General features: G+C 42.5%; 2 protein-coding genes across 2 annotated transcripts; both read left to right on the top strand.

Annotated features, from left to right (window-relative positions):
- Positions 1-397: 397 nt before the first annotated feature.
- Positions 398-2,523, top strand: LOC106748761 (chymotrypsin-2-like). The gene is made up of 3 exons (XM_014627608.1): positions 398-443; positions 1,175-1,488; positions 2,239-2,523. The coding sequence occupies exons 1-3, from the start codon at positions 398-400 to the stop codon at positions 2,521-2,523; spliced, it is 645 nt and encodes a 214-aa protein (XP_014483094.1).
- Positions 2,524-5,957: 3,434 nt separating this feature from the next.
- Positions 5,958-26,617, top strand: LOC106748775 (coiled-coil domain-containing protein 170). Its single transcript, XM_014627634.1, has 15 exons — positions 5,958-6,062; positions 14,864-14,959; positions 15,040-15,171; positions 15,379-15,567; positions 15,712-15,978; positions 16,390-16,534; positions 16,597-16,769; positions 17,177-17,377; positions 18,228-18,371; positions 18,483-18,557; positions 19,969-20,132; positions 21,544-21,652; positions 22,873-23,109; positions 24,975-25,144; positions 25,721-26,617. Exons 1-15 carry the CDS (start codon positions 5,958-5,960, stop codon positions 25,860-25,862), a joined length of 2,349 nt encoding a protein of 782 aa, XP_014483120.1. The 3' UTR covers positions 25,863-26,617.
- Positions 26,618-27,289: the final 672 nt, after the last annotated feature.

Genomic DNA, 27,289 nt, shown 5'->3' with positions numbered 1-27,289 from the left:
GAATCATCTTTTCTTGTGATAATGTCAGCTATCATATATCGTATTTACAAACATTTAGCACAGATTTGTCGAGCTTCTTCATGTTGAATGAATTATTATCTTTTCAATAGTATTGTCACGGCCTCAAACTATTTTAACTTTTCATATTGCGTTATAATTAAGATTCCTTTTTTTTTTTACCTTGACTTTTCATTTTGCGCTGTAATTAAGATCACATTTTTTTATTTCTGTCACATTTGTCTTATCGAAATGCAGATGTCAGGTGCTCTTATTTGCCGTAACAAATATTAACCACCTGTTCGTTACGTGATATTAAGAACTCAATATAAAATGGACGTTGGATTCTCCCTACTCGCGATTTTATTACTGACCCGATCCGCATCTATAATCACCAAATATGTTGCCTCTAATTGTTGTCTTAGTACTTGGCGTTTTCGCACAACGTAAGTAAAACTAAATAATATAGTTCAACAAGATATTGTAGACAGTTATTTCCGCTTTCAACAAAACGTTCGCTCATCTATCGCGTCAGTTTTCGATAAAAATTGCGTATCGAATTAGTTCAAAGAAGAAACGGGAGTCTTCATGGAAGATTTTGTTTCAGTTTGGTAACTATGTCATTCGTTTTTTATAAATAACGGTAAAAATAAAATAATTACATGTTTTAAATAATAACACTAATGAATATAATGGTTATTTTTATTGTTACTTGGGATATGTAAAATATGTGGGATGAGTAATAAATCGTAAAAGATGTTTTAAAAACTTCGTGAAACAAATAATGGACATTGCGACGAATCCTTACTTCTTAAGTAACGATAACGATAATAAATTGCCCTTTTCAAGATAAGTATAATTAACGGAGTATTTTTTTTTTAGTAGATAACGAATAATGGTAATGGCAGTGTATGATTTTTTCCAGCGAATAACGAATAACGGTAATGAGTTATTTTGTAAAAGTGTTATTCCCAACTCTGGAGATATTTTTAAAATAATTCTAAATTTCTAATTGCGGCCACTTTTATACAATATAAGATGTCCTGTATAATTTTATCAGGTCTAATTTTACATAACAATATTTCCAACAGGATATTTTGTACTGCTGTTTTTGGCTCCTTGAGATCATTCTCTTGCAGAAACTTCATGGGGATTATTTTTGCATAATTCTTTGCAGAAACGTTCGCAGACGAGCCCGAGGCGATTGTCGGCGGCACGCCCGCTGCGCCGGGCGAGTTTCCGCACCAATGTAGCGTAAGAGTGCCGGACGGCCATATATGCGGCTGCAGCATCGTGACCCCGACATGCATAGTGACTGCTGCTCACTGTTTGGTTGACGTCGCACCACCACCTTATAACAGCTTAAAAGTTGTCACTGGAATTCTGGAAAGCAGCGGAGGCGTAGAGCGTCCAGTTAAATACGGTATAGTTCATCCAAATTATATGGGAACCGAAGAGCATTCCTGGGCGAACGACGTCGCTGTGCTCAAAGTGAGTCCATATATTGTTATTCCACTTAAGCATGCGTATGCGAACGAGCTGTGTTTAAATCGACACTCGTATAATTGGAAGCGACGATGTAAAATGCATCATCGAGACACGCGACACGAGTGCCTTTTCGCAGATCCAAATCACCAATTTCATACTCGCGATGTTAAGTGGGAAATCTAGACCCTACTTTTGCTCTCTCCAACGTTTTTCCTAAATGTTTTTCTGGTTTATATTTTACTTTAAAATCGATCGAAACATATGAAACATACTGGGTATTGACATTTTACAAATAGAAATATTTTCAATATGTAGATACCTGTAATGTTTTAAATATTTTTTTCTTCTGTTTTACTTTTTATCCTATCGAATTCAATAGTTGACATAAAAATGAGATTCTTCTTGTATGACGCCATATAAGTATACACATTTCATCCATTAACGCAAGTTCTCATAATATTCCTGTTTTAACTTTACATTAATGCTGTCACTATCACCTTAATGCACTCATGAGTATTATTTGGGTATTACCTGAAAATTCGATCCCTTCATATTATTTTCTATTCTGTTAGGGAATTGTTTATATATAATTATATATTAAAATAATTTTTAATATATATTAAAATACACATGTCCGTTGCAACGCTCGGCGCTAAACGCAACAAGAATGCTTTAATTTTTACAAACGCCCGACGTACGATGTATCTCCTTCCTGTTTTATCAATCCGATCGTGCTCGTTTCATCTGTTTCAGCTCAAAGAACCGATCCAGTTCAACGAACTCCAATCCTCTATTAAACTGGCCACCCGAAAGCCTAGCGTTGGTACTCAGTGCATCATGTCCGGATGGGGTCAGACGAGCTCAGTTTCGTTCGTGCCCGTTGCGCCGTACCTTCTCAAGGCGTACACTAAGATAGTTGACAACGATCGTTGCAAAAAGGCTCACGGAAATATTGCACTCTACAACGTTCATCTGTGCGCATACGCCAGGCGTGGAATCGGTGCTTGCAGCGTAAATATCATCTTGATAAATAAATGAAATTAACATTACATCAATATTATAATTTCGAATTCAGACAGATATAACTGTGCACATATAACATATGTCATATTGAATTTCCATTAATGAGTGGGAAATTATAATATTGATATGGTAATGTTACCGTTAATATCTACTGGATTAGAATGTCTCGCTAAATTCGGATTATACTAATCGACGAATAACCGGCAAAATCGCCAGCACCAGTTTCTATTTGTGTCATTTATCATCCGAACGAAAAATTTACCATTTCTATCTATTTTAGCAAGAACAGGAACAGGTAAAATGTCTGACTGATGATGATTTTAAATCGTCGATTATATTAACTAGAGTCTGTTTCGGAGGGACTCTTGGTGTCTATACGGGATGTATTCACGGGAATATAATTTTCTTTTCCTCGACAGCCCCTGAATAATTGATCCGAATATGATTTATATCCGAATACTACTGTGCAAACAATCTTTTGGCAACTAAAATATTGAAATTAAAGGGGGCATTCTTTTTTCTTTCTGCATTCCACAGGGTGACAGTGGTGGCCCGCTCGTCTGCGATGGTGAACTGAGCGGTATCGCTTCCTGGGTTGCTCCTTGCGCTCTTGGCGTTCCAGATGCCTTCTGTAATGTCGCTGAAGTCCACTCATTCATCGTGGATGCATGCTCAGGTGCTAAAATAGCGGGAACATAAACAGTTTTAATCATGCGTCACACGTTACGTCCACGCGCTGACGAAGACACAATACGCGTTTGCGATGCAGATCATGCCAGTCCGTCCTCGTTGGTCGTAGAATAGGAAAAAAATAGACTTAAGTTCCAATATTAATTAATAAATAAATAAATGACAAGTTTGATCATAACTGCCGATTTTTATTAATACGTACCCTACTGACAATGGTATTACCGCAATATTATTCCAAATAAAAAAAGAATGAGTGGCCAATACGGAATTGAAACCACGGAGAGACACGTTATGAGTATCTATCTCTTTATTATTTTGGTCTGGAAATGAAAAGCCATTTTGGGCTACTAAATTTTTTAGTAATTTTAAACCTTTTTGATGGGTTTTAATCATGCGTCACACGTTACGTCCACGCGCATGGTTTTTCTTATATGGTTTTTTAAGTGTCCAATTCTTTTGGTTCAGAAATGAAAAACTATTTTGAGGTATATAAAAATGAGAGATTTTTGTAGGATTTTAACCCTCTTTTCGATGATTTTTCAACGATTTCTCATATGTCCAATTTTTAGAGATGTTTACTTTTATGAGTATATTTTGGAGTGTCTAAAAATGAGGGGTTTTCTTAATAAAATTTTAGCTTTTTTTGTTGAGTTTTCAACCATTTTTTTCATGTACTCAATTGTCCACGTCTGAAAGTAACGTTATACTACTTCCTATCATTGAAGTCAAGTAACGACTAGTGTCGTACGACTAGTTTGTCGGATGTGCCGATTGGTTGCCGGATAGAGAATTTCTAGGGTACCTAGAAAAAATATTAGGGACCCTGGAAATTCTCCATTCAACAGCCAATCGGCACATCTGACAAATTCGTCGTACGAAACGTGAAATAGTACCCTAATGTAGGATTCACATTATCTGTAATGTCCAATGTACGATAATCTAGAGATGCATGATTCTTAATCGATTCTTTAGGGAAATAGGATATTTTTCTTCATTACAATATTTCTAGGATCTCTGACATTTTCTCTAGACACTGTCGAAATTCCCTATTCGATAGCCAATCAGCATGTTCCACAAACTCGTCGAACGATGCATGTAATACCAGTCTAAAATATTAGACTACAAGTTGGTCTGTTTTTTTAGCTGCACTGCTGAACTGATGCAATAAGTTAGGACGAGACAACATACACCTGTCACACTCTAACTTTTTAACACCACCTCAGCATTGCAGTTAAAAAAAAAACAGACCCTAAGATTGAGATCGAATTGAAATTTAACCAATCAGAGTAAAGTTCATTAAACTTAAAATTGCGTTCGGGAATCCACACTGCGCACACCACCAGTTGTTCTGAAATACCCAGGCTATATCCGGAAACCTCACTCTTTGATATACTTTTGTGACTTCAGTGATTTTATATTTCCAAATAAGACTCGAAGGGTCAGGATAACTTTCATTTTCAAAAAGTGTCATTCTTATTAATAGAAAATCAAAGAGATCTTCTAGAAGAGAACTTCTAATGATACGATTAACGGTAATTATTATTAATCAAACACGTTAGTCTGTCACGTTTTGAATCTCGCGAGAGACTCTTCGTGTGTAATCGGGATGTATTAACTGCAAAAGAAAGAAACGAGAACTTTAGCAAAATGAAATCTTAATCTTTGCAAAATTACAGCTTCTTACGGTTAGGCGAATAAGAACAGTAAATAGGAGAGAGATTACGAAGAGCAGGAGACATTCGAATTAATCAATCATCTCGAAAGGAGGACGGCAATACAAATCGTCAATTTCAAGCCTCGACTTCTTTAACATACACAGGCGCATAGGCACAGACTTTCCTTCCAAATTTCGCTGATATATGTCGACCAAATGTTTGACTATTACAACCAAATATTAATAAAATTTAATTCCGTATACTGCGAAATTCAGCAAACGCCAGGTAATAGTAATATAACTGCAGTCGTGGCATATATTATATAATAACAAGTTAATTAGAAATTAATATAAACCAAATTTTGGTACTTGTTACCAAATCCTTTCAGCGTGCAGATTTTGACGAAAAACGCAAAGCTAATATCCACATAGTTCAGGCACAGCTTGATTTTTTTCATTTTTCCGATGACCCTCAGCCATCGTGAAAACACAATGTCGATACATTACATCATGAATAAAGTTATGCCCGACTGTTAAAATATCGGCCTTGAAACCTGCAGTCGAGTGACTGCAGTTATGTTACTTGTGGTGTTTGCTGGACAGTATACACAGAAATAAATTATTTCGTTGCAGTAATCAAACATGCGGCCGGCATGCGTCAACCAAATGTTGATACCAGATCTTTCCTTCAGGAACTTATCGAACAATCCAACGTACAGTGTCCTCAACCCGCGAGGAGTTCGAGAGCACCCCATGCGAAGGGGAGCACTTCGGGAAATCAAGGCGCTCCTTCGTCCCTACGCAAAGACCGTTCTTCACCGAGGGGTCGAGAGCCGCTGTTCCTCTGGGGAAGGCGTGCGCAAAGAGTACACACGTTGTCTCCCTCCTCCCCGGATCGATGCGTTTCGATCGCCGCCGTCGCGACGCTCGTCGTTTTACCCACCGCTCGGTGGTAGGCCGCGCTTGGTCGGTGTCGCGTATTTCTACCCCCCTGCAGGCTGTTCGCGGCTGCTCGCGGAGGATGTCGCGCCTGTGAGCGCGGCCCCGCGTTTACCCCGTTCGCTCGCGACCTGGGAGGACGGCAGGAGAGAGACGGAGGAGCGGTATGGCTTCCGACGCCGAGGCGCAGGAGGCGCAAGCGGCTCAGGAGGCAGCCGACGAGGAAGACTTGAGGATCTTCGAGACGCTCTGCATCTCCTCGCCCCGGAAGGTCAATCGATGACGACGAGCATTGCGCTCGCTCTTCTCTCTCTCTCTCTCTCTCTTTCTCTCTCTCTCTTTCTCACCTCAGTATCGGCCACAGTGCACGCATACTCACGCACGCACGCACGCACGCAGTCGTATAGAGGGATGAGGGTGGCGCACAACCGTCGAGCGACAGTTACACGAGAGTAATTATTGTTGTTGTTGCGGGTTGTTTTGTTCCGACGAACGAACGGCAGGACGATGTAACGGACCGGAGTGACGATACGCGTGGATCGTCCGGTCCTTGTGAATTCACCCCCGAAGTACTGCGGTTGTAAGAGGGAGAGACACAGAGAGTCCGCTTCCTCGGGTATTCGCTGTCGACAGTGTGTAATCGCGCGAACGTTAATAAAAATACGAGTATTACTGCGAGTCACGCCTTCGGTGATGTTTTATTATTCCCAACAACGGATGCGCACGTTGCAAATCACAAGGCCTCATCCAAGGAGGCGCGAAGCATTCTCGGCAGACGTTTCCCGCCCCCTTCCTTCCTCTCGTGTTCCTACCCCTTACCCTGGCACGAGTATAGCGCGAGTATATCGTAGTTATAATTTCCCTGCTATTTTCTCGATACACGCGCGACGAGTCGCGACGGTATCGTCGGGCTTAGCAGAATTCAGCCCGAGCTCGGAGATTTGTAGACGACGCGGTATATACCGTGAGCNCCCCCCCCCCCTCTCCCCCTCCCCCCGTCGCGGTATCACGTAGGTACATGCAACATGCACAAACGCATTCACATGCTAATCGTATCGGGGGTCACGTGCACCGCCGTATCATCCGCTACAAAGGCTTTCAATGTATACATGCCGGGACGTACACAGTGCGCTCATCGAAGGGCAACAGATCAATAACGGAAGCGCGCGCGCAATATTGATCACTTTACGATCAAGCATAGTTATTTGATGATGGGGCATTGATCGGCCGGCGGATCGATTCGCCACATTGAGTCTGTTCCGATCAACCGGCTTCGAGTATCACAATGCTATTTTTAGCTGAGGAGGCTCTATGCAGCGGCGAAGATGCGTTTATTTTAATATCACGTCGCCCGGTTGAATGTTCTCCGCGTTTTTCGGGGCGTTCCGTGAAGTGCGGCCTCGCAAAATCGCGGGACGCGAACCTCATTAATATAATTAAAAGTAACCTAATTAAAACTAAATGTATAATAGTAAAAAAGCAATAATAAATAATAATTAGAAATTATAAATTATAAAAATGAAAGGTATAATTTACAATAGCAATAGAGCAAATAAATAAGTAAATATGTTTATCTTTTTATTGGAAGAGAAAAAGAAAGTTCTTCTGAAATAAACGATATTCTAATTATTTGAAACGACGACTTCGTTGGATTAATAAATTCAGTAATTATCAATAACATCTGATCTAACATCTTAATCTAATCTATGCGCGAACGTGCAATCACAGCGAGCAAAACAGATTAGCTGTCGAGGACCCTCGCAGACGTGATCGGAATGTCCTCGGTCGATCGCGTCGCCGCCGCTACCGTCATTAGCGATCGCGGTAGCTCGCGAGATTCCGTCACGTTCGTCATTATCGGTTCTCTCTTTCGCGCCGACGAGGTCCTCCGGTCCGCGATCACGCGAATCGCGGGCGTATCGACTCGCGCGCGTGAACGAGGGTCGCGGTTGCCATAGCGTTGCACGGCATCGATTTCACCTGTCGCTACCCCCCCCTCCCCCTTTCGATCTAGTTCGCCCGCGCTGTCGCGTGCTTTTGAAGTCGATCGTAATTTATCGGACGCCACCGAGGGGACTGACTTATCTTACTCGGCTGCGCGACGGAAGGAGAACGACCGTGTCGCTTAATCCAGTTTTGTCGATGCCGCGGCACTTAAACCCGCGTCATCTCCCCCCGAGTTCCTGCCGAGTTTCTGCGCTCGCAGTGGCTGCGGATTGATCGGACGTTTCCCGGGGCACACGTCGCTTCTACTTTCGCAGTTCTGTGCAGTGCTCTAAGATATTTCTCGGTCAAGACTGATACTTTTTAATTTCATCTCACGTGCTTCGTTCGTCACTCTGCCTCATTAACGGTTGCGAAACTTCCCGGACGGAACGTCACTGTTAACAACGTCGTCGTTTCGCTTCTCCGTGTAATTTATTTCAACGATATTTAAACGAAAGATACGCGAAAGAAATTGGCACGCTCGCTACGCGATGATTCAGCGGATGATAAAATAAACCGGCGTGCGAAACGATTTTAATTATAAAATGTAAAAATAGATATACATGCGAATGACCTAGTTTGGTTCTTTTTTCTTTTTGCCAGGGAACTGCAAATGTCCTAGTTTATCTCGCTATTATTTTAATTGCGCGAGAAAAATGCGAGCGCACGATAGTACGTGGTCCTGTTAAATTATGTATAATATTATAATTATGTTATTGTTTAAAGACGAAAATAATCACAGATCTCTAGTGGTAATTAATTATTCATTAATGCATCTAGTCGGCGTAATTATAACGAACGAACGAGTCGATTGAGCGGTCTGTATGAATATTGGCCAAATTTACCAGCATATTAATGTACCGATATTACATAGCTTTAATTACATGTAGATTCCGGCAGACTTACGTATATTAATCTCTCTCTCTCTCTCTCTCTCTTTCTCTCTCTCTCTCTTTAGATATATACGTATTTATCTCTCTGTTACTTAACTTTGTCGAATTTCGCGATATATGCACATTTTGTCGCTCAAAATTAATTATATATCTTATGTATATTAAAAAAAATTCCATATTTTACCCAAGAAAATAATTTAACAAAACTGCAATTTAACGAGTAGTGCGTGTGTGTAAGCTTAGTTGCGGCGTAATACTGAAAACATTCTGAGTAAGTACAGAATTCCACACGTTTCCGCATTTAATATTAATCCTCTTACTATCCAAAAGATCTTATTTGCTTATATACTGCAACGTTGAATGTTACGCTATAAATTTCCGCGAACGAAGCTTATGGTTCTGCTGTTACATGTAAAAAGAGAAAAGCTCCGACGCAAATGAATGTTTATCGTCGACACAAAAAAACGGGTAACAATAATTACTCGTCGCGTTTACGGTGTAAACTGCTGCCGCGTGTATGCACAGTCCGCCGAATGGAGGCAAAATTCAATGCCCTCCTATGTTTATTCAAATATCCGTAGCCGCACAATATCGCGGCGTGCACAACACGCCGGGGTACGTATCCATTTTCTAAAAATACAATATCGTACCTCGGTCGCTTCAAGAGCAAAAAAAAATACCGAAACTCCCTTTGACGTAGAAAAGCGTTCGCAAAGTGACCGTTATTACCATTCGCGCGTTTGTACGATGTGTTATCTTGCCATTGAGCGACATTACCGGCTACACGTAATTTAACATTTTGCCGGGTGGTGCATTTTTGCATTCGGCGGTGAAATTTTAAACGTCCCGTGAGCATTATGCAAATGTACACGCGGAAAGAAATATCTCGCATGCGGGCCGCGTAAATCCACTTTTTCCATTTTCACGTCGCGATCTCTTCGTTTTTTAGCGGACTGTGGAGATCGTCACCCGTGTGCGATGAATATCATCGACTTAGCGAGCGGAGATTAAAATTACTTTAAACGCGCCACGCCCACTTGCCAAAACGCTCACGTGTTCACATTGAGATTTTATTGCGGTTTTATTACGGTCGCGTGCGCAAAATTTCAAACTCACACGCGCCGGGAGATCTTGCTTTCTCTTTCTCCCTCCCTTTCCCTTTCTCTCTTCCTCTCCCCCTCTTTTCTGTTTATCCGCCTCCCTCTCCGCTGTCCGGTGACGAATTTACAAATTTTTTTTCACGCAGATACGTGCCCCGCGCGGGCCGTCCCGTAAATCCGCTTGTATTACAGAGCAAATACCGGCGGTAAATAGGTCGCGTTCATTCAACGGTCGTTTCCCGCTCAGACTGCTCGGGATATTTATGGACGGTGGCGAATAATGGGTATTCAATATCGTCGAACTTAACCACCGTGGAAATTCGGGGTATTCCGGCCGGTGTTATGCGGAATTATGCCGCGAAAACGTAACTTATCCGGGCAGTGAAACTATTTTCGGGTCACGGAGATAATAATAACGATCCCATTCGCGGGACGTTCGACGGCGACCACGTTGGCCGTCGCGTAATTAAATCGCGGGCTAACCGATGCGGCTAGAATCGCGCCGATCCGGACACGCGTGATTTTAATCTGAGATCCACCGGCCGGATAACGTTGAATTAAATATCCCGCTCGTGCGTTCAAACGCGAGTGACTGACTGAAATTCGAGTCTCTTCGGCCAACTCGGCGTAAAGGCGATACCTCGTGTTTTATCTCCGCGTTCTCGCATAGAGGGGAACCACGCAATATCACTAAAATATACTTTCAATTAGTTAAAAGCGGGACGGGCGGAAAATCGAACGTGAAGAGATCTATGCGTGTCACTGTTGAGTAGAATGGCGGGGAAGGTATGTATACAGTGAAAAGTTTTGTGGTAAAAACGGTCCGTTGAAACGTTCGTGTTGTTTTAACATGAGGAATATGTTAAAAAGTACACAGATATATATTGAATTCATACATATTTCACCTTGTTAAAGTAATACAAAAATTCGGCTGGACCGGTTTGTAGCACAATATTTCGTATTATTGTATACACTACGCACACGTTTCCGTTTATTCTCGAAATTTTTTCGGGCGAAATCTCATTCGAAAAATAGAGCGACAGTCGCTCGAATTCGACTGGCTTTTCACTCGTACAGAATGAATTATCAACTCTGAGTCGCAGCGAGTGAATAGAATTTTCGTTCGAAACTGAAGAGCGAATCTAACGGGACAAATTCACTCCGATCGATTGAAACATTCGCAATCGTAGGAGCGCAAAACCCGCTCGCAAGCTTCAGCGAGACTTTCTCTCTCTCTTGCGATCTCGAATGACAATATTTTCATTATCACTTCGTGCGAAAATACCGCCACTTTTCACACGTTTCGAGCGAGATTCCGCTCCGAGGAAGCTGCTGAATAGATTTGCGCTAATCAAAGTAGGCATCCAGGTCTAACGGCGCGAACCGCCGGCGACGGGGCAAGAGGGTATCATTGTGGAAACATTGGCCCATAAATTCGGGTAGTGTGTTCCATTGTGCCGCGCACGGTTCCACGGCAACGCGTTCTCGCCCCGATATCTGGCGGGAATAGATTTCGCGAGCGTAGATTTTCCCGTGCAGATACCCGCGTCTATATCCACCTACCTATCCTACCCGCCTACACCTGGATGAAGGCGCGGGCGGCAGGTCGCGAAGTCGCCCCGGGCGTTCGGCGGCGCGATTCGGGTCACGTAATCCGCTGTCGTAGGCAGACGAAACTTCGCTAACGTAACTGTCTGCGCCGTGCGCATCCGATTGTCCTGGAAATTGGTGACGATCGTAACCACCCTCGATGCGCTTTCTCTCCTTGTCTCCTCGGAGAGAGAGAGAGAGAGAGAGAGAAAGGGCAAAGACATTACGGGGCGATCGACTGGCGGACTTGCAAAGTGCGGACTCCGAGTCGAGTCGGATCGAGCGGATTCTCGCGCACGCCTCGGGAATACAAGGCACCGGCACGTAAATAGGATTGTGTAACGGAAATTCCTGCGAGGATGCGCGGGGATCCGACGAGACGCAGGACGAGGTAGTTAATCATGTTTTCGAGTGAGTCTGTTACGCGGGACACGTCGGCGAGATCGATTCTAACGCGGCGAATTCCAGCGTCCGCTGCCGAGGAAGTGCCGAGGAGTTATCGGGAAGAATTGTCGCACGACGGTCCGGCGAGACGTTGAACTCACTGAAACTGTCAATGAAAGAGGGATGGAAGGGAGGGGAGAACTAATTCGGGAACGCGCGGATCGGAGCCCCTTCGCAAATGAAGTACAACTTAATCAGACGTCTCGTTAGCGGAACGGTCGGAGGGAAACGTGTAACCGGTAAATTCTCTATACATCGAGACACCTCTTCGTGTTTATTCCATTATGATCTCGTTCCCGACTTTCGTTTGCGTTCGAACGGAATAAGATGGTTATTACGAAGTTAGATTACGGTCTCTCCTCTCCGTTCCCGCTTGCAAACTCGCCGATAGGATCGGGGGAGGAGGGAGAAGGAGAGCGTAGGCGTTAGAGAGAGAGCGAGAAGGCGGGACGGAAAAAGTGCGAAGGAGAAAAAGTCTTTCTGCATGTTAAATTCTAATCCGCTCATAATCGTGATTAACCGCGGAATGGATTCCCGTTGAATCACCGTGCGAGCGCTCGGGCTTAACTCTCACGTTGCCACTAATTCGACGGTATACATTTAATTCCGCGTGGATCGCGCAACGGGTCGGATTTATTAAAAAGTAATTAAACGTGTCGACGTGAATGACCGTAGCGAGGGGAACGTAAAAGTATGCGACCGCTCCGTGCTCGGTTGTCACGACGAAATATTTAATTAGCGCGACGATAATTGGCGTCGAAATTACCGGCATAAATATTCCGCCGGTTCGCTGCTTAATAATTCGGACTTTCTGCCTCGGCTCGGCTGGCATGCGCGTCCTTTCAATTCGGGCAATTAATGACGACTTAATTAACGTCCCACGCGTCGAGTCTCGTATCGCAACGCCCGGCGGACGCGTCCGTCTCGTTCGCGCGAAGTAACCGAAAACTGAATAAACCAGCCGTGTTTATTTCGTCCGCGAATTTGGGCAACGGGCGCTTTATTCACGCTTTCTTGATTGCGCCGTGACACTCGATGGAGCGCCGCGCGATCCCTCGTGTTGACGGATCGCCGTCGATTTGCTCGGTCGAGGCTCGATATCCCGCGCGCGGAATGAAACGGTTTCACTTCAATTTATCAAAAATATTTGACCGACCGCAGGCGATGGAGCAATTTAATACGACGTTCTTTAATATACGGTCTCGTTGAGCAATTTCGACGATGTTATCGCGCTCGAAAAAGTGAAAAGAGAAACGGCAGATATATAGATCAACTGAATTTCTTGCGACGTTAGGAAATTATTCGGATAATTTGACGTGACGATTAGAATCTGATTGAAAGAAAGAAATGTATTCAAATCATATTTACTTGATCCAAAATGGTTACTTTAATACTCCTTGGTAAGTATTTATTAGAAATAGAAATATAATTGACTATATACAATATGATATTTTCTTTATATATTGGACATTTATTTATATGTTAAAACAATTCCGACAGGTGTATTAAATTCCTATAATATTCAGAATATCAGAATTTTAATTTTAGAAAATGATAAAAGCATTATAAAATTATAGTATACAGGAATATAAAAAATGTCAGAGGACACAGTTGGAGCGATGATAAATAGCGTACAAAAGGAACCAAGAATCATGCGTGATGGTCAGTGTTCAGGCAGAAATATTTGTGTCGAGGAGAGCTCCAATTCCCCCGAAGAATTGCGTCGCCTTGGAAAATATCTTTCAAAGTTACACAATTTCGTCGTAAACGCGCCTGAAGGTAAATAATTCAAAGCAACGTTCTAAGAATAGACGCTAGTAAACTAACTCATCCGCATTGCGGCCGACATTCCATCCGGCAATTTCAGGCGGAGGTACTCGATAGCTAAAGCGCAAGTCGCGTCGCATTGTAAGCTTTTCCTTGTTGTACACGCGCGAGGTTGAAATGGGCGCCATTATGAGTCGCCGGTAGACGTCGCGAGTACCTGCACTCGCGGGTTCCGCGTTTTCGTAGCGAGGCGAAGGTCGGAGGTCGGAACTTCAGAAGCCGCGACGCGAGGGCCGCTAATCTATTCCCGGCTTAAACGAGCGCTCCGGCATTTAAGCCCCGCCGCGGTAGGAAGCTCGTGGAAATAAAGTGGCTTTCTTTACGATGGCTTTGCTCGCCCGCGGCGGGACTCAACGGGAATACTGTATACCCGACCCGACACGGCGCGCATGATGAGACCGATAATTTATAACAATTGTTATTCTAACTTGTGCCAGAGCCGCTGCGAACTGCTACTGCTAGGGATCAACGAAAACGCTCTCAGCGGCTTAAATAAATAAGCAGACGTGTCTATTACCGAGGCTGGGTTCTTTGAACACACACACATGTATTATTCATTCATTATCCTGTAAAAGTGAACGTATGATTCTTTTTGTACCGCTCGCGTGGCGGTCAGTTTGGTTTATATTTTAATTTATTAATATTTTATGTGTTAACAAATTTTTCATTTCTGTTTATAAATAGTTATAAATTCAAACATATGTTTTAACCATGAAATAATTTTTAAAAATTAAAAACCCGTATTTTTAGAAACATTTCTTGACATATTTAGTTAATAAATGCGTTGTTTGCAAGTTACGCAGCAAATACAGTCGCTTAAATGATCAAATAAATTTTAATTATTATTACATTTGAAGTAAAAATATACAGAATATATGAATGTCACTTAAATAATGTGACTGTTTTAAAGCTAGCAATAGTTTGGAAATTAATCAGTTTATCATACGCACGTGTTTGTTTCTTTGCGTATTTGCAAACATTTTCATTATTATTTTTATTCTTCGTCATTCGTTTAAAATTTGACAAGTTTCCTGAGAAAATAAATTTACGGACCAACTGTATCTCGAATACTCGTTGCAAATCTCGACGTAAAGACCAGCGAAAATCGATAGACTTCGTCTCGTAGCATAGAAACTGCCTTTTGACACGTTTCGTACGAAAATTGTCCACGTTATGTCGAGGCAAACGGAATAGACTAATAATAAGCGAAACGGATGTGGTTCTGGTTTCAGGTGGGCCCAGATGACGCTATGACTCACGATCTGACGACCACTCTGAGAAGCGAGCTGGCGGTCCTCGAGTACAAGCGAGACAGATTGATGTCCGAGGTAAACCGGTAATCGGTTCTACTGCGTCGGTGCTTTCGGTAAACGGTCGTGTTATTAATTCAACGCCTCGGCCCGTTTAGCTGCAAGAGATGAAGAGCGTCGTGAGGTCGCGGGACCAGAGGGTGGTGGAGCTGCAAGTGGAGGCTGATCAGCTCCGCGAGCAAGCGGCCAGGCAGAATGCCGTGGTCTCCAGCCTCAAGAAACGCATTCAGGTGAATTTGCCCGCGTAATAAACGGAACGGAATTAAAGGGAAAACCGCCTCGTTAACGCGTGTCCCGAGACAATTCGCTTCTTCCCTTTCGCTCGTTAATCGGCCCGCCGATTCGAGGAGATCGGCATTCCGAATGCACCGCTGAGCGCGTAATCGAGAGGCGTTAGACTATTCGGCACGTCTCGCAGAATTCGATAACGATTTAAGGAATTGGAGGAGAGGGAGAGGAATCTATACGCGAGCCAGGGCAGAAGCGAGATCACGATTCAAGGCTTGCAACGTGACGTCAAGTATCACGAGGAGAAGATCCGGGAGTACGAGAAGAAAATCCGACAGCTGGAGCACAATATCTCGGAGGAGGTCCAATTAAAGGAGCGCGCACGTCTGAACTTGCAGGTGCCCCCCCGCGCGTTCCAATATCGCTATATCTCGTGACCTATCCGTCTATTTCTCACAATCGCAGAAATCAAGCCGTATCGATTCATATCCGCGATCTCCGATGCCCCGATTCTTCGGGATATCTCACATTTGTCCCGGCAGGATTTCGTACGGAGATTGGCGCACGCATTGAACGTCGAGTACAGCGAGACGCCGCACAGCCTCGAGACGGTGATTCACAAGGCCGGGGAGCTCGTGCAAGAGGTGAATCGACTGCGCACCAAGAGCTCGAACGTCGAGACGCAGTTGACGGAGGTCGAGGTGGATTTCAGGACGTGCCGGGACGCCCTGGATCGCGCGAGCGCGGAGAAGGATCAACTGCAGAGACAGGTGTCCGGTCAACTGGTCGATCTGGACCGGTTGCGCCAGGTGCGAAATACTGTCGATCGATAAATGCGCCCCCGGACTACTTCCGGGTATATTTATAATCAGGGAAACGCGCGTGTTTACTATGTGGAGAACTTAATGAATGATTTTGATAATGGATCTGTATACGTTAAAATATCTTGTAATAAAATATGCACTGAAAAAAGGATTTGGGGTAACTAGTATTCAAAATTTGGTAGCTAATAATTTAGGTACGTAATGCGGGCCGAACGTCCAGTAATTGTTACGAAATAATGGATGAAATAAAGTAAATGTGTAGTTTCACGAATCAAACGTGTCCCGATTTTATGTTCTGTGTTGTCTGGGATTTCGTTATCTTAATTAATTAATCAAACAGCCGAGGTCCGCGAGACCAGTGAATATCACGTCGTTAATTATTTCGCTACCATGCAGGAGAAAGAGTGCCTGGAGATGCAGTACAGGGTCATGGAAAGGGACATGAACGATTTGAGAGACAAGCTTGTGAACGCGAACAGAAGCTTAAGCAGCGCGACGGGGAACATTTCCAATCAGGAAGCGTTGATCTGCCAATTACGAGGTAAACCACGGCGGATCGATTCGATCTCGCACTTTCTCGTAATCCTTAACCTGCTCTTGCAGAAGACCTGAAGGCCCGCGAGGAGAAGACGCAACGTTTGCAAAACGAGTTGCGCCACCTCCTGGAGTCCTTGGCGATCCTCGTCAGTACACCGAGCCGATTCGTCGAGTCTCACGAGAACGCGATCAAGGATCGTATTCGGGAGATTCTAGCGGACAACAAAGATCAAACTCTAGTAGCTTATCGTGCACTTCAATATCATTGTTCTTAAGCCACGCAAAACCACTCTTGTGCAACTTTATCATTTCTTGTTATTGCCGATCAAACATGTTGAAAATTTTGCCCAAGAGAAATTCCGTTTCGTGAAAATAAGTTGCTGTAATGTGTTGAAGTACGTTTAAATCGCTAAAATAGGAGTTGCTCTGAAAATAAATGTTGAAATGAAATCTTTTCGAGGCAGAGATATTCTACGTAAATTTTCATTTGCATTCTGAGGTTAATTGATTTGCATTAACGAAGGCATTAGAATTTTGAAAAGGAAAATTGCACGTTCGTGATTTTGGCGAGCGTCGAAGACGACTTTAATCAGCGCGATATCGAGACTCATTACCGTCACGAGCGCATTACGTTCTCCTTTCGCAGAAAATTCAGAGCCTCCGGGAGAAGGTGAATTCGGCGACGGAGTCGACGAATCGGCAGAGCGAGTTGGTCGAATCCACGATGATGAAAGCGCGCAGTTTGGAAGAAGAGCGCGCCGGTTTGGAAGCTAAAATACACAAGTTGGAATCCGAGCTCACGAGCAGCGAACTCTCGAGAGAGTCTTTACGCAGGGATAAGCAGACGGTAACTTGAAACATTTCTGTCGCTTGAAAGTGTTAAAGCGATTTTGACGGAAAGTTACAAATCTTGGGTGATTAACCGTCTTATTTTTATCTTCAACTAGACGCTTGAAACGCGCTCTACTGCCCTCTGTGTATCTCTAAATTCCTTTCAAGCGTTCAATTTTTTTCATTCTTTACATGCCTTCTTTAAGATAGGATTAAGTAAAATATTGAATCTTTAATTCGGAAAATGATTTTTTTATTAATTCCATGAATTTCTTGTATTCCTAATAATCAGGATTGAGTAATAACTAGTTAACGAGTGAAGAGTCAGGTGAAAAAGTTAGTAACTTTTAATTTGGCATAGGTAGTTTTAAATGAGTTGACTTTTAACTTAAATTACATATTTTAAAATGCATTAACTTTAATTTATTAACCTTTTTTATATATAAGTTAAAATAATTCATTGATATTAAAAACATTGTGCGGGATACTTTCAATATGAAATAAGAAAAATAAAAAAATATTGCCAGCAGAATTTTTTCCGCTCTCTAAGCGCTTGTGTTCTTTTTTTGTATGGAATTTTGAGTACAAGACAGTTGGTATTTTCTTACAAAAGACCACCTTCCATTATTTCACATAAATTTAATTTACGATTGAAAACCTCAATAATTACGTTAATAAGTTTTTGTTCGGGTAACATTTAACTAAATTAAATTTATAAATCCTTAACTTCGCTTAATTAAAAATAATAATTAACATACCCTGCTAATAATATCTGCAATGACAATGTAACGCTCTTCAACTTACGCAGACCTATGCTCGATCCTACAGATCAGTCCTACAGTTGACTTCGTCACGATTTCTTTCAGTTCATAACTTTCCTGGATCGGTTGGGCAAGGCGATGCAAATGGACGAGATCTCCCAGGAGATCGGGATCGACCTTCACACCGAATCACTGTTGGTGCGAGCCGAGCAACTGGCCAGGTTGGAAACCGACAAGCTGGTCGACAAGGTGAAGGGCACGATCCTTATTACTTTTTCTTCCGATGCCGCTGTCATGTTGCTAACGCCTCCTTTGTTCTGTGTTTCTTTATCGCAAATCGTGTGCTTACCACACGCGCAGTATTTGTGCAGCTATACGACCCTACCGAGGATTCGGCGCGAGCGATCGTTCCACGAGCTCCCCTGTCTCAAAGAAGTAAGCCCCCGGCGCGAGCAAAGCGCCTTAGAGAAGCTTCACAGCATCCTCAGACATCCCCCGTAGACGTTTATTTCGTTACCGGCTCCCATTCTCCGCGAAGCATCTTTAAAGTAGAAAGACGCTTTTTTTGCTTCTCCACTTATCGGAGACTTCCCGATCGGACGCGCCGCCGGCTCAACGTTCGAGCTCTGCTCGTGAAATTGTTGGTTCATTGACGATTTATCGGACATACCGCGTAATGAAGTTCCATTTTAATATGGGCTCGCTGTTCGCTGTTATCGTCGATATCGCGGTCGCTCTTTTTAGCACGAGACACCTGGCGCGCGATACGAACTTTTAATTGAATAACCTTCGATAACACACGGGTGAAACAAGCACTGTTAAATTAAATTAACGAAACCTGTTTAGTTAAATACGTTTTTCTGAAGCAGAATTTCCGGTTATTATAACTAAATATTCGGATATGCAACTAGAATTTATGTGTGATAGGGGGAGACAAGGCCAGATTCGAATGAGGGGCAGGTTAGTAAAACGTTTCGTTTATATATCTATTGTGAAGGAAACGGTGCGAAAGGAGTCGCAAAATGTTCCTTTCGGAACATGTCCTTTTAGAATGAATTTCCGATTATCATTAAAATCGAAAAAATACTACGATTAATAAAAAGAAAAATATGATTTGAGGGCAGCCGGGTAAGTTTTCGAGCGTCTCGAAATTTTCTCTTAATATTTTCTATCGTGGATAAACCTAAGTGACGTGTAATTAGTTAAAACAAAGTTTTCTGCAGTTGTGATATTTTATTTTTTCTAGCATGAAAGTAGTATTCACATTGATAAAATTATTGAAATCGAGGAAATGAATGGATAGGACAGGTTAGTACATTGTTATCTTTTACCATTATTTATTTATTTCTTATTCATTTTATTTGGTTTATTTTTTTCATATGAGAATACAATTTATTTTGCATCTTTAACAAAAGTCTTAATAAAAATCACGAATCGTTCATATTCTAATTGTTTAGCAAATATATTTATATTTCAGATTAATTCAACTAATCTTCTTTCGGTGCACGATTAAAATTTATGCCAACGAATATAGGCTTCACTTCTAAACGACCCTCCCTTATTTCATATGAGAGCAGATATTCATTTTCTTAGAGAAACAGCAGCATCTAACTATGCGTATTTCACAACGAAGTTATCGCAATACGCGTAAACACGATCACTATTTGATTCACTAGCCGTCCCCTTCATCAGGTATCACGTATCATCACTGAAATTTCAGCTCAGGCACGTTTACGTTCTGCAGTAATGTGTATTTGCACGCGTCGTCGCATTTGCCTGGGGAAAAAAAAACGATTTCGCCGTTAAGACTGGCGTATTTGACGAATGCGTTTTCTTTGCCGCGCAGACCTCCGTGGTGTATCAGCTACAACGACGAGTACGAACTTTGCGGGAGCAACTGCAACGAAGGGACCTGCACTTGGATCTCCTGCGTAGAAAATTATCTCTACAGGAGGATAGTGTGAGGATGAAGTCACTGTTGCAGAGTGAACGGGACGAGGCGAATATTCGGTCTGTTTATTAATAATCCGAGGCCAATTACGGCAATTTCCACGAACATTCTGAGTTCTTCCGTTCGAGAATATACCGAATACAATAGAACCTCCATATAAGACCTCTTTTGGGGGGAGAGGAGGGAGCAGAGACACAAGACAGAGTATATCGTTCCCCTTCAATAGCGAAATTATCAAATCTCCACATGCTCAGACGATCGCAAGCACATATGTAAATGTCGTGCGATCAGCTATATATATGACTGAGCTGTGTGCGTAGCTCGACTATCTACTGAACAGCAATATGGAGGGGACTCTAAGTATAATGTTAGTGACTATATATATAGAGAGGAAACGAGGGACTTATATGAAAGTTCTACTCTATATCGGAATTCGGATATTCCGCAAATATTATTTAAGCCATTTAAAGACTTTCACCGTTTTTTATAAGCCAATAAAAGTTGATAAAAGATATAAGGAAAATAAAAGTTACGTGTTCTTTAAAAAATCAGTATGTATATATAAATAAACGTTTCGGTCATATTTTAACCTTCTAGAGTGAACATTGGTATAAAAAAATTTTTATGTGTTTTTTCACTAAAGAGAGTCGAGACACAATCGAAACATCTGTTCATGTACACGTTATTAATTTTTTTCAAGAATATTTAACGCTTTTTACCTTACATCTTGCGTCGGCTCTTATTAGTTTATACAGAATATTTAAAAAAAGGTAGACTGGCTATATGTAGCCGTGTATTTGCTTGATGTATCTTACACGGTTACATACAGCCAGTCTACCATTTCTGAAACACTCTGTAGAAATTGCATGCGATTTTGTACATCACACGCCGAAAGCCTTGTTTATAATTTTTTTAATACCCTTTTATCAGTTCATTTAATTTATTTCTCTATACAACGTGTAAAAGGATAATCGCTGCAACTAACCGCGGTTCGAGTTTGCGCAAGAATTATTCCCATTCAAACTACAGCAGGGAAATTAAGGGCAGGGCGGTGTTATCACCGGCGATTGTCGCGGTAATTGTTTTTTGTTACAATTGACCCCGATCTTCAGTATCTACCGGATGCGAAATGTCGATGGGGTGACAATGCCTATCGACTAGCTGTCGAATAAGAGAAATATAGAACAGCGGTTTATATCGGCAAATTTGTCCAACCGAGCTTTATGCATTCGAGATGCGGCGTGGTTTGAGATTCTTTTTTTTTACGCGCATGCGGCGAGCGCACCGGCGGTTACCCGTAATTCCTGTTAGTGGACGGCGGTCTGCTCTGTGTACGCGCTGAATGCAGTTTTACGCGTCGCTGCCGAACGTTAGGCGCGAGGCGTCGCCGCTGATGCTCGACGGGCGAAATGAGAAATTCAAAAAAGAAGAGTAGCGAGCGAGGCTCTCTTTTCTTCCTTCTACTTTCAGCGCGAAGAAGTTGGTGAAACAGGTCGAGCGACTGCAGGTCCAATTGTCGGAGGAAAAGTCGCGGAATCGGGAGTTGAGCGCACAATTGACGGAAGCGGCGGATTACAAGGCACGTAATTTCGAGAATGTGTACTTTCTCATAATCAGGCGAAAATCTGTAGGCCTCGCGGTATACGCAGGTAAAATGCAGTGCGTGCGGCAATTTCGTCGCTATTTTGCGGTTGATGACGACTGTGTTTGTCTGTGTTAATCAATATTCCCGGAAAATAGTTCCTCGTAATCTCACGGTGAATTTCGTACATGAATTTTATGGACTTTCTCTTTATGTTTGTTCAAATTTACATAACGTGTTACACAGGTATTTTAGCCACCGACATATGGTGTCCAAGACGTGCACATTTTGCGCGTGTAAAATTTAATGCTGTTTAATCATAATATTTATATGCTATGTTTAATCATAATATAATATTTATAAACTTGATTAGCTTTCGAGAAATCTAAAATAATTGTGAACACGCAGAGCCACTATCAATGTTATGACATTAATTACACGGTCAACAAATTTCGTATAACAAATTGCATCGATTTTGAACTTGAATTTCTCCTATTTATAATAATGTATAAGAAACAAAAAATGACAATAAAAAAATTTAGCTATAGTGTAAGAAATATAGATTATATTTTAATTTTTGTGAATTAACAGTTTATTAATTAATTCATTAATTAATAGTAAATTAATAGTAAATGAAGGAATATGAAAATAAAACAACAGAATATATTTTGACTGTAATTTCTTATTTTTTTATGTTTCATATTGTCAGAAACATTAAAATTCCTTTTAAATCGAACTTAACTACTAATTCCATTGTCATGTTTAAATAATAATAAAAAGATAATGTCATAACATCATGATATCTGGTGATTCTTATAGGCCAGGTGCGATCACAATTATTTTACAGTATTTATGAGATTGTGATACTTCGCGCATTTTTAATACCTTCGTAATTCTCGTTATTTCACGAGACTTCCCTCCTCGTTATAACAAACGAGAAACCGTTAATCGATAATTTAACTCTTCCGCCTGTCCTAATATTTCGCCTTAAATTGATTCCGTTCTTTTTTAACTTTATTCCGTTTCCCATTATTTGTTGTTGTATTTCCCGGCTTAAGGGGGGGGGAAAATCCGTTGTTAAATCGGTTTTACACAATCGCGAGCAGCGTGACGTTCGCCGGGGAAACAAAATTCTGCAGCGAATTCTCTTCGCGAGCCGCGCTAGAAAGCCTTTATAATCCGCGACTATCGATCAGGCGTTTTAACCCACTTTACAGATAGCCGCGCTGGAACGCAGCCGGAAAATAGAGGAGCTCCAGAAGCGTCTCGTGGAGAGCGAGATGCTGCGGACGCGTTACAACAGAAAGTTGACGATGGTGAAGGAGCAGATGAGGACGACCGCGGAGACGGCCGATCAGGAGAGATCGATCAACGACCATTCCTTGCAGCTACTCCGCGACGAGCTCGCTCAGGTCAAACAAAACCTCTCCGAGGTCACGAGAAGAGAATCCCAGGTGAGACGCGGTATTATTACTCTTCATACGCGTCGGATATCGCGCGCGGTATTTAGTCTCGCGACTTTACGATCGTGTATAAATTCGCGTCGACGCGTCTCATTATTAATATGAAATAAAATAACGCGGTAAACTCGCGAGATAAATCGCGGCTTACCAAGGCGAACGGTGCATGAATTGGCCATTACTATCAGAAAATCGATGCAGCATCGTTCAACGATACACTGAGGGAGAAAAAGGGAGTGACTATAATCTCATTACATTTTACAGTCACTTTTGGCCCAAACTATATGTTTATAGTTCTTTAAGCATGCCAAATAGAGCAAAGTGAACCCTGATTTACAGTCATAACAAGTACGATATTCATACAACTGTATTTTATGGTTGCCATGAATATCTCACGCACTACGCCAGTTCTTCAATTAATAGACGTCAAGAAATAGGCAACTAAAATATTAAATTAAAGTATATCAGCGAATGAGTGCGTAGAAAGCGGCATGACGAGCTTATATTTAAAGTATTGATTCAAGCAGCGACATTTTCACCGATTCGACTTGAGAGAGATATTTCGAACGGGACTCTTCAGCCGGGAGAAAGGGAGAAGCTGCCACACAAAGCCGCAGCGATATATCGCGGACGGTCGGCCGAAATAACATCAATTATAATGCAAATCCGCGTTATCTTTCCGGAAGCAACATAATTTCGCAGTTCCACCGTAATCCGTAGTTCCGGCGCCGCAAGCTCTTCGCACTTTGATCTCTTATTAAAGCCGTGAGCGCGTCTCTGTGCAAGCGGCTTACTCCTGATACTCGCGGAGAGACGGAGGAGCCGAAGAGGTCTCGTTAATTCATTGAGGCGGTTTCAATGACTCTCGATGACAGCCATTCGCGTAATTGCGATCTCTCTCGTCGGGCGCATAACGCTCGTTCAGAACGATTTGGAGTGACTTCTGCGCCATAGTAATTCGAGACACGTTCGCGCACATCGCCGGGCTGTAAAGCAGATAGTCGATTTAAGCTGCTGCGGCGTACCTTGTGCGAAAGGACTGTAAATCTTGCACGCGCAACTCCGCCGCGATGTTCCACCCTGACGTCGCCGCCGCAACTTTGCCCGCCGCGGCGGAACTTCGATTCACAGTTCGCGTAAGCTAACATTAATTAAGCGTTATAACTTAACTGTACGTACACACGGGCGCACGAGTCCCCCGATCTAATTACGCTGTTACGTTCCTTCGTTTTGCGGGGATAATTGATTTATATCGCGGATTTTCGAAGAAAGAACGGGAATGGAGTGGTGACGAAGCGTTTATTACTGAGCGGTGCAATAAGTGATTCCGGATTTGCCACAGTGAAAGAAAATAGCGTTGCATTCAAGTAAATTTTTGCTAAGGAGTACCGGAATAACGATTTCGCTTGGATTAAATCAGTGTCGAATGTAGCACTTTAGTCTTTCGACGTGCCACATTCATCTTTACTTTACTTACTCACTTAAGTAAGTTACTTAGCAATCTTTACTTAATCCAAATCAAATAATTAGTCCAACAAATTCCTCAGCATATATTTACCTCAATGCAGCACTTTTCACCGCAGCAGTAGATTTTTGCCAAAGGGAAATCCGAAATCACTTATTACCCGATCCAACGCTATCGGTAGCACCAGGTAATTTCGGTATCGCGGAAGATGCAGCAGTGTTTTAAGAATCAAAATTCATTTAGTGACCTGTACGCGCACAGAAACGATTACCTACCTAGAATCGCGGGGAGCGCGACGGATAGGAAAGTGAACGCTCGGACGAGTCGCCCGAGCTGTCGCCCGAGTAAGCTACGAGTATGACTCAATTCGCAAATCGCTCATTTCCTGTCTCAGCTTCAGAGCTTCCGTGTCTCCGTGGCGAAGTTATTGTCAGAGCCAATCTGCACGCCCGATTACGAGATCATTTCGCGGCTGCAGAAAATGGTCGCGGCTCATCGCGATTTTACGATGCTCTCCCGCAGATACGACGAACCTTTGGAAACGAGCCCCTCGAGATGCACCAGGTACTTTTAGATAAGAGTAATTGCGAATACCGGCGTATATTTTCTACAATTTAGATTTCCTCGCAAATCCGCCGGCGATCGAACATTGTCGCACAGCTGTTACGTTCCCCCGAAAAGCACGGTAGTCAGCTTCACAATTCTCGTGCGATGAGCTTGGCACATTTACTTTGAATCATTTTCAGATAAATATAGACGGATGGTAAGATTTATTTGACTTTTGCAGGAAGTCTTTAGAGTCGATCGATTTTCAAAGATCGTCCTTTGCCATATAATAGTGGTTTTTCTTCTATCGAACAACTTGGTCTGATCTAATGAAACTAAATGATATTTGATGTAAAATCGTGTTTTTCGATATTTTCATATTACGTTGTTTGAATCAAACGAATCCAAGTCCAACAAAGAGAGAATACTAGATTCAAATAAACCTTTCTCTCTCTCTCACACACACACACACACCGTGTATAAGCCCCTTTTTCAAGATACAAAGGAAATAAGAAATAAAGCTGTTGAAGATTCACGATTACGTAAGTCTCACACGTTTACGTCACACTTTTACGTTCTCCCGCGTTGTTGCAGCATTCATCCGGTCCATCCGCCGAGATCTCCCGGTTCACGTTGCACCCGTTACGAGGACAGCGGATTCGCGGACCCGCCGGACCTGCATGACATCGACGACGATTACAGTAAGAGACCGGTGAGGAGCAGCCTTCTTCCGTGACACCGGCCAAGGTTCAAGTTCTAAGCGCGTTCCCTTGAGAGAGATCGCACGATTTACACGGTTAAAATCCACTTCTGACCGAATCGGAAGCTCGAGTCCTGACCCGGCCGAACGGAGGGAAACTATTTCGCGCGCGCGCAAACGGTAAAGCGTTACGTTTACTTCGCGTAAACGAGCGGCTTTTACTGAAAGTGAAGAGGACCATTCGCTTATCTCAGCATCGCAGCATCGCAAATCGACCCGTGGCACACCATAAGATCGCTCGTGTGCCGATCGAGCGATCGAATGGCTGGCCCCGCGACACCGATCCCGGGATATGCGGAATAAGCATAGGGAAATATCGAAGCATCGATCCGTGTTATTACAGGGGAACGGAGGAGGAAATCGTTCCGGCCCGTTCGTGTGAAATCGCAATTTTGCGCTAATTGTCCGGCGAGCGTGAGAAATTTCTAACGGATCGCGCGGAAGCGAGATGATGCACGTTGTGAGACATACACTGCCTCGGACGAAAACTGTCGGAAGTGTTCAACGAGAATTACGGTCAAGTCGATCGCAAACTATTGCGGTGTTACGGTTAAGATAATTTTCTGAAGTAATATTAACTATCAGTGCGCGGATATTGATTAATAAACGCGAATAAAATAGCCATTTTACACGTATACAAAAGTCGCTCTCGGAAGAATCGGCTGGATGTGCCACTGTGAGTATTCACGAGTTGTCGTTAACACGCGTCGAGAACGAAATTATAACTCGAATAAGAATCAATCAGCAGCGCGAATAACGAAAAAGTGACGTCGTTCAAAGTAATAAAAATGTTTAGTATACAAAAAAAGTCAGTTTGGGCGAAGAAACACAAATCTCGAAGGATACAAACCGAAGACTGAATAATAGGATTTCAGGTTCACCGACACGCAATGTCGTATTTTTATTTGCATTTGTCTCACGGACTATTCACATATAGAAATATATATCTCGAATAATTTTATTTTAATTAAATTGTACTCGATTCTATATATATATATAAAATTTGTGCAATGTCCATCTCAACCTGAGCTGATACCTGAGCGTTCATAAAAATTTCTACGAAATTCGAGAACAGCGTGTAATTTTTAATTATACTGTGCTGGTGCTATCTGCAACGAACTACCCTTTTTTAACGCGCAAAGGCGATCCTTGATTTTCATTTTAATTATTTTAATTTAGCTCACATCATATCATATATATCATATCATATACATGAATTTTTTATAGTATAATTCATATTATTATTATATATATATATAATGCGAAGAGTGTGCTGGCGGCGGTCGCACGAATCGTGTGAAGTATTTTACGGTTCGACGAGCGGAGCTCCAGGCGCTCCGTTTAAATGCCATTACATTTACGGAGCCACTTGTCCGCTGACAGTCGGGTTCCGATATCAATGA

Source organism: Dinoponera quadriceps, unplaced genomic scaffold (genome assembly GCF_001313825.1).
Source record: "Dinoponera quadriceps isolate SergipeBrazil2010 unplaced genomic scaffold, ASM131382v1 scaffold3164, whole genome shotgun sequence".
NCBI classification, from domain to species: Eukaryota; Metazoa; Arthropoda; class Insecta; order Hymenoptera; family Formicidae; genus Dinoponera; species Dinoponera quadriceps.
This window is presented reverse-complemented; position numbering and strand designations above follow the sequence as displayed.

Coding starts and splice junctions, on each gene's coding strand:
- LOC106748761 (XM_014627608.1), top strand. CDS start 398: ATGTTGCCTCTAATTGTTGTCTTAGTACTTGGCGTTTTCGCACAAC. Junction 444..1,174: donor ACTTGGCGTTTTCGCACAAC/GTAAGTAAAACT, acceptor AATTCTTTGCAG/AAACGTTCGCAGACGAGCCC. Junction 1,489..2,238: donor ACGACGTCGCTGTGCTCAAA/GTGAGTCCATAT, acceptor CATCTGTTTCAG/CTCAAAGAACCGATCCAGTT.
- LOC106748775 (XM_014627634.1), top strand. CDS start 5,958: ATGGCTTCCGACGCCGAGGCGCAGGAGGCGCAAGCGGCTCAGGAGGCA. Junction 17,378..18,227: donor TACGCAGGGATAAGCAGACG/GTAACTTGAAAC, acceptor GATTTCTTTCAG/TTCATAACTTTCCTGGATCG. Junction 18,372..18,482: donor CCGACAAGCTGGTCGACAAG/GTGAAGGGCACG, acceptor CCACACGCGCAG/TATTTGTGCAGCTATACGAC.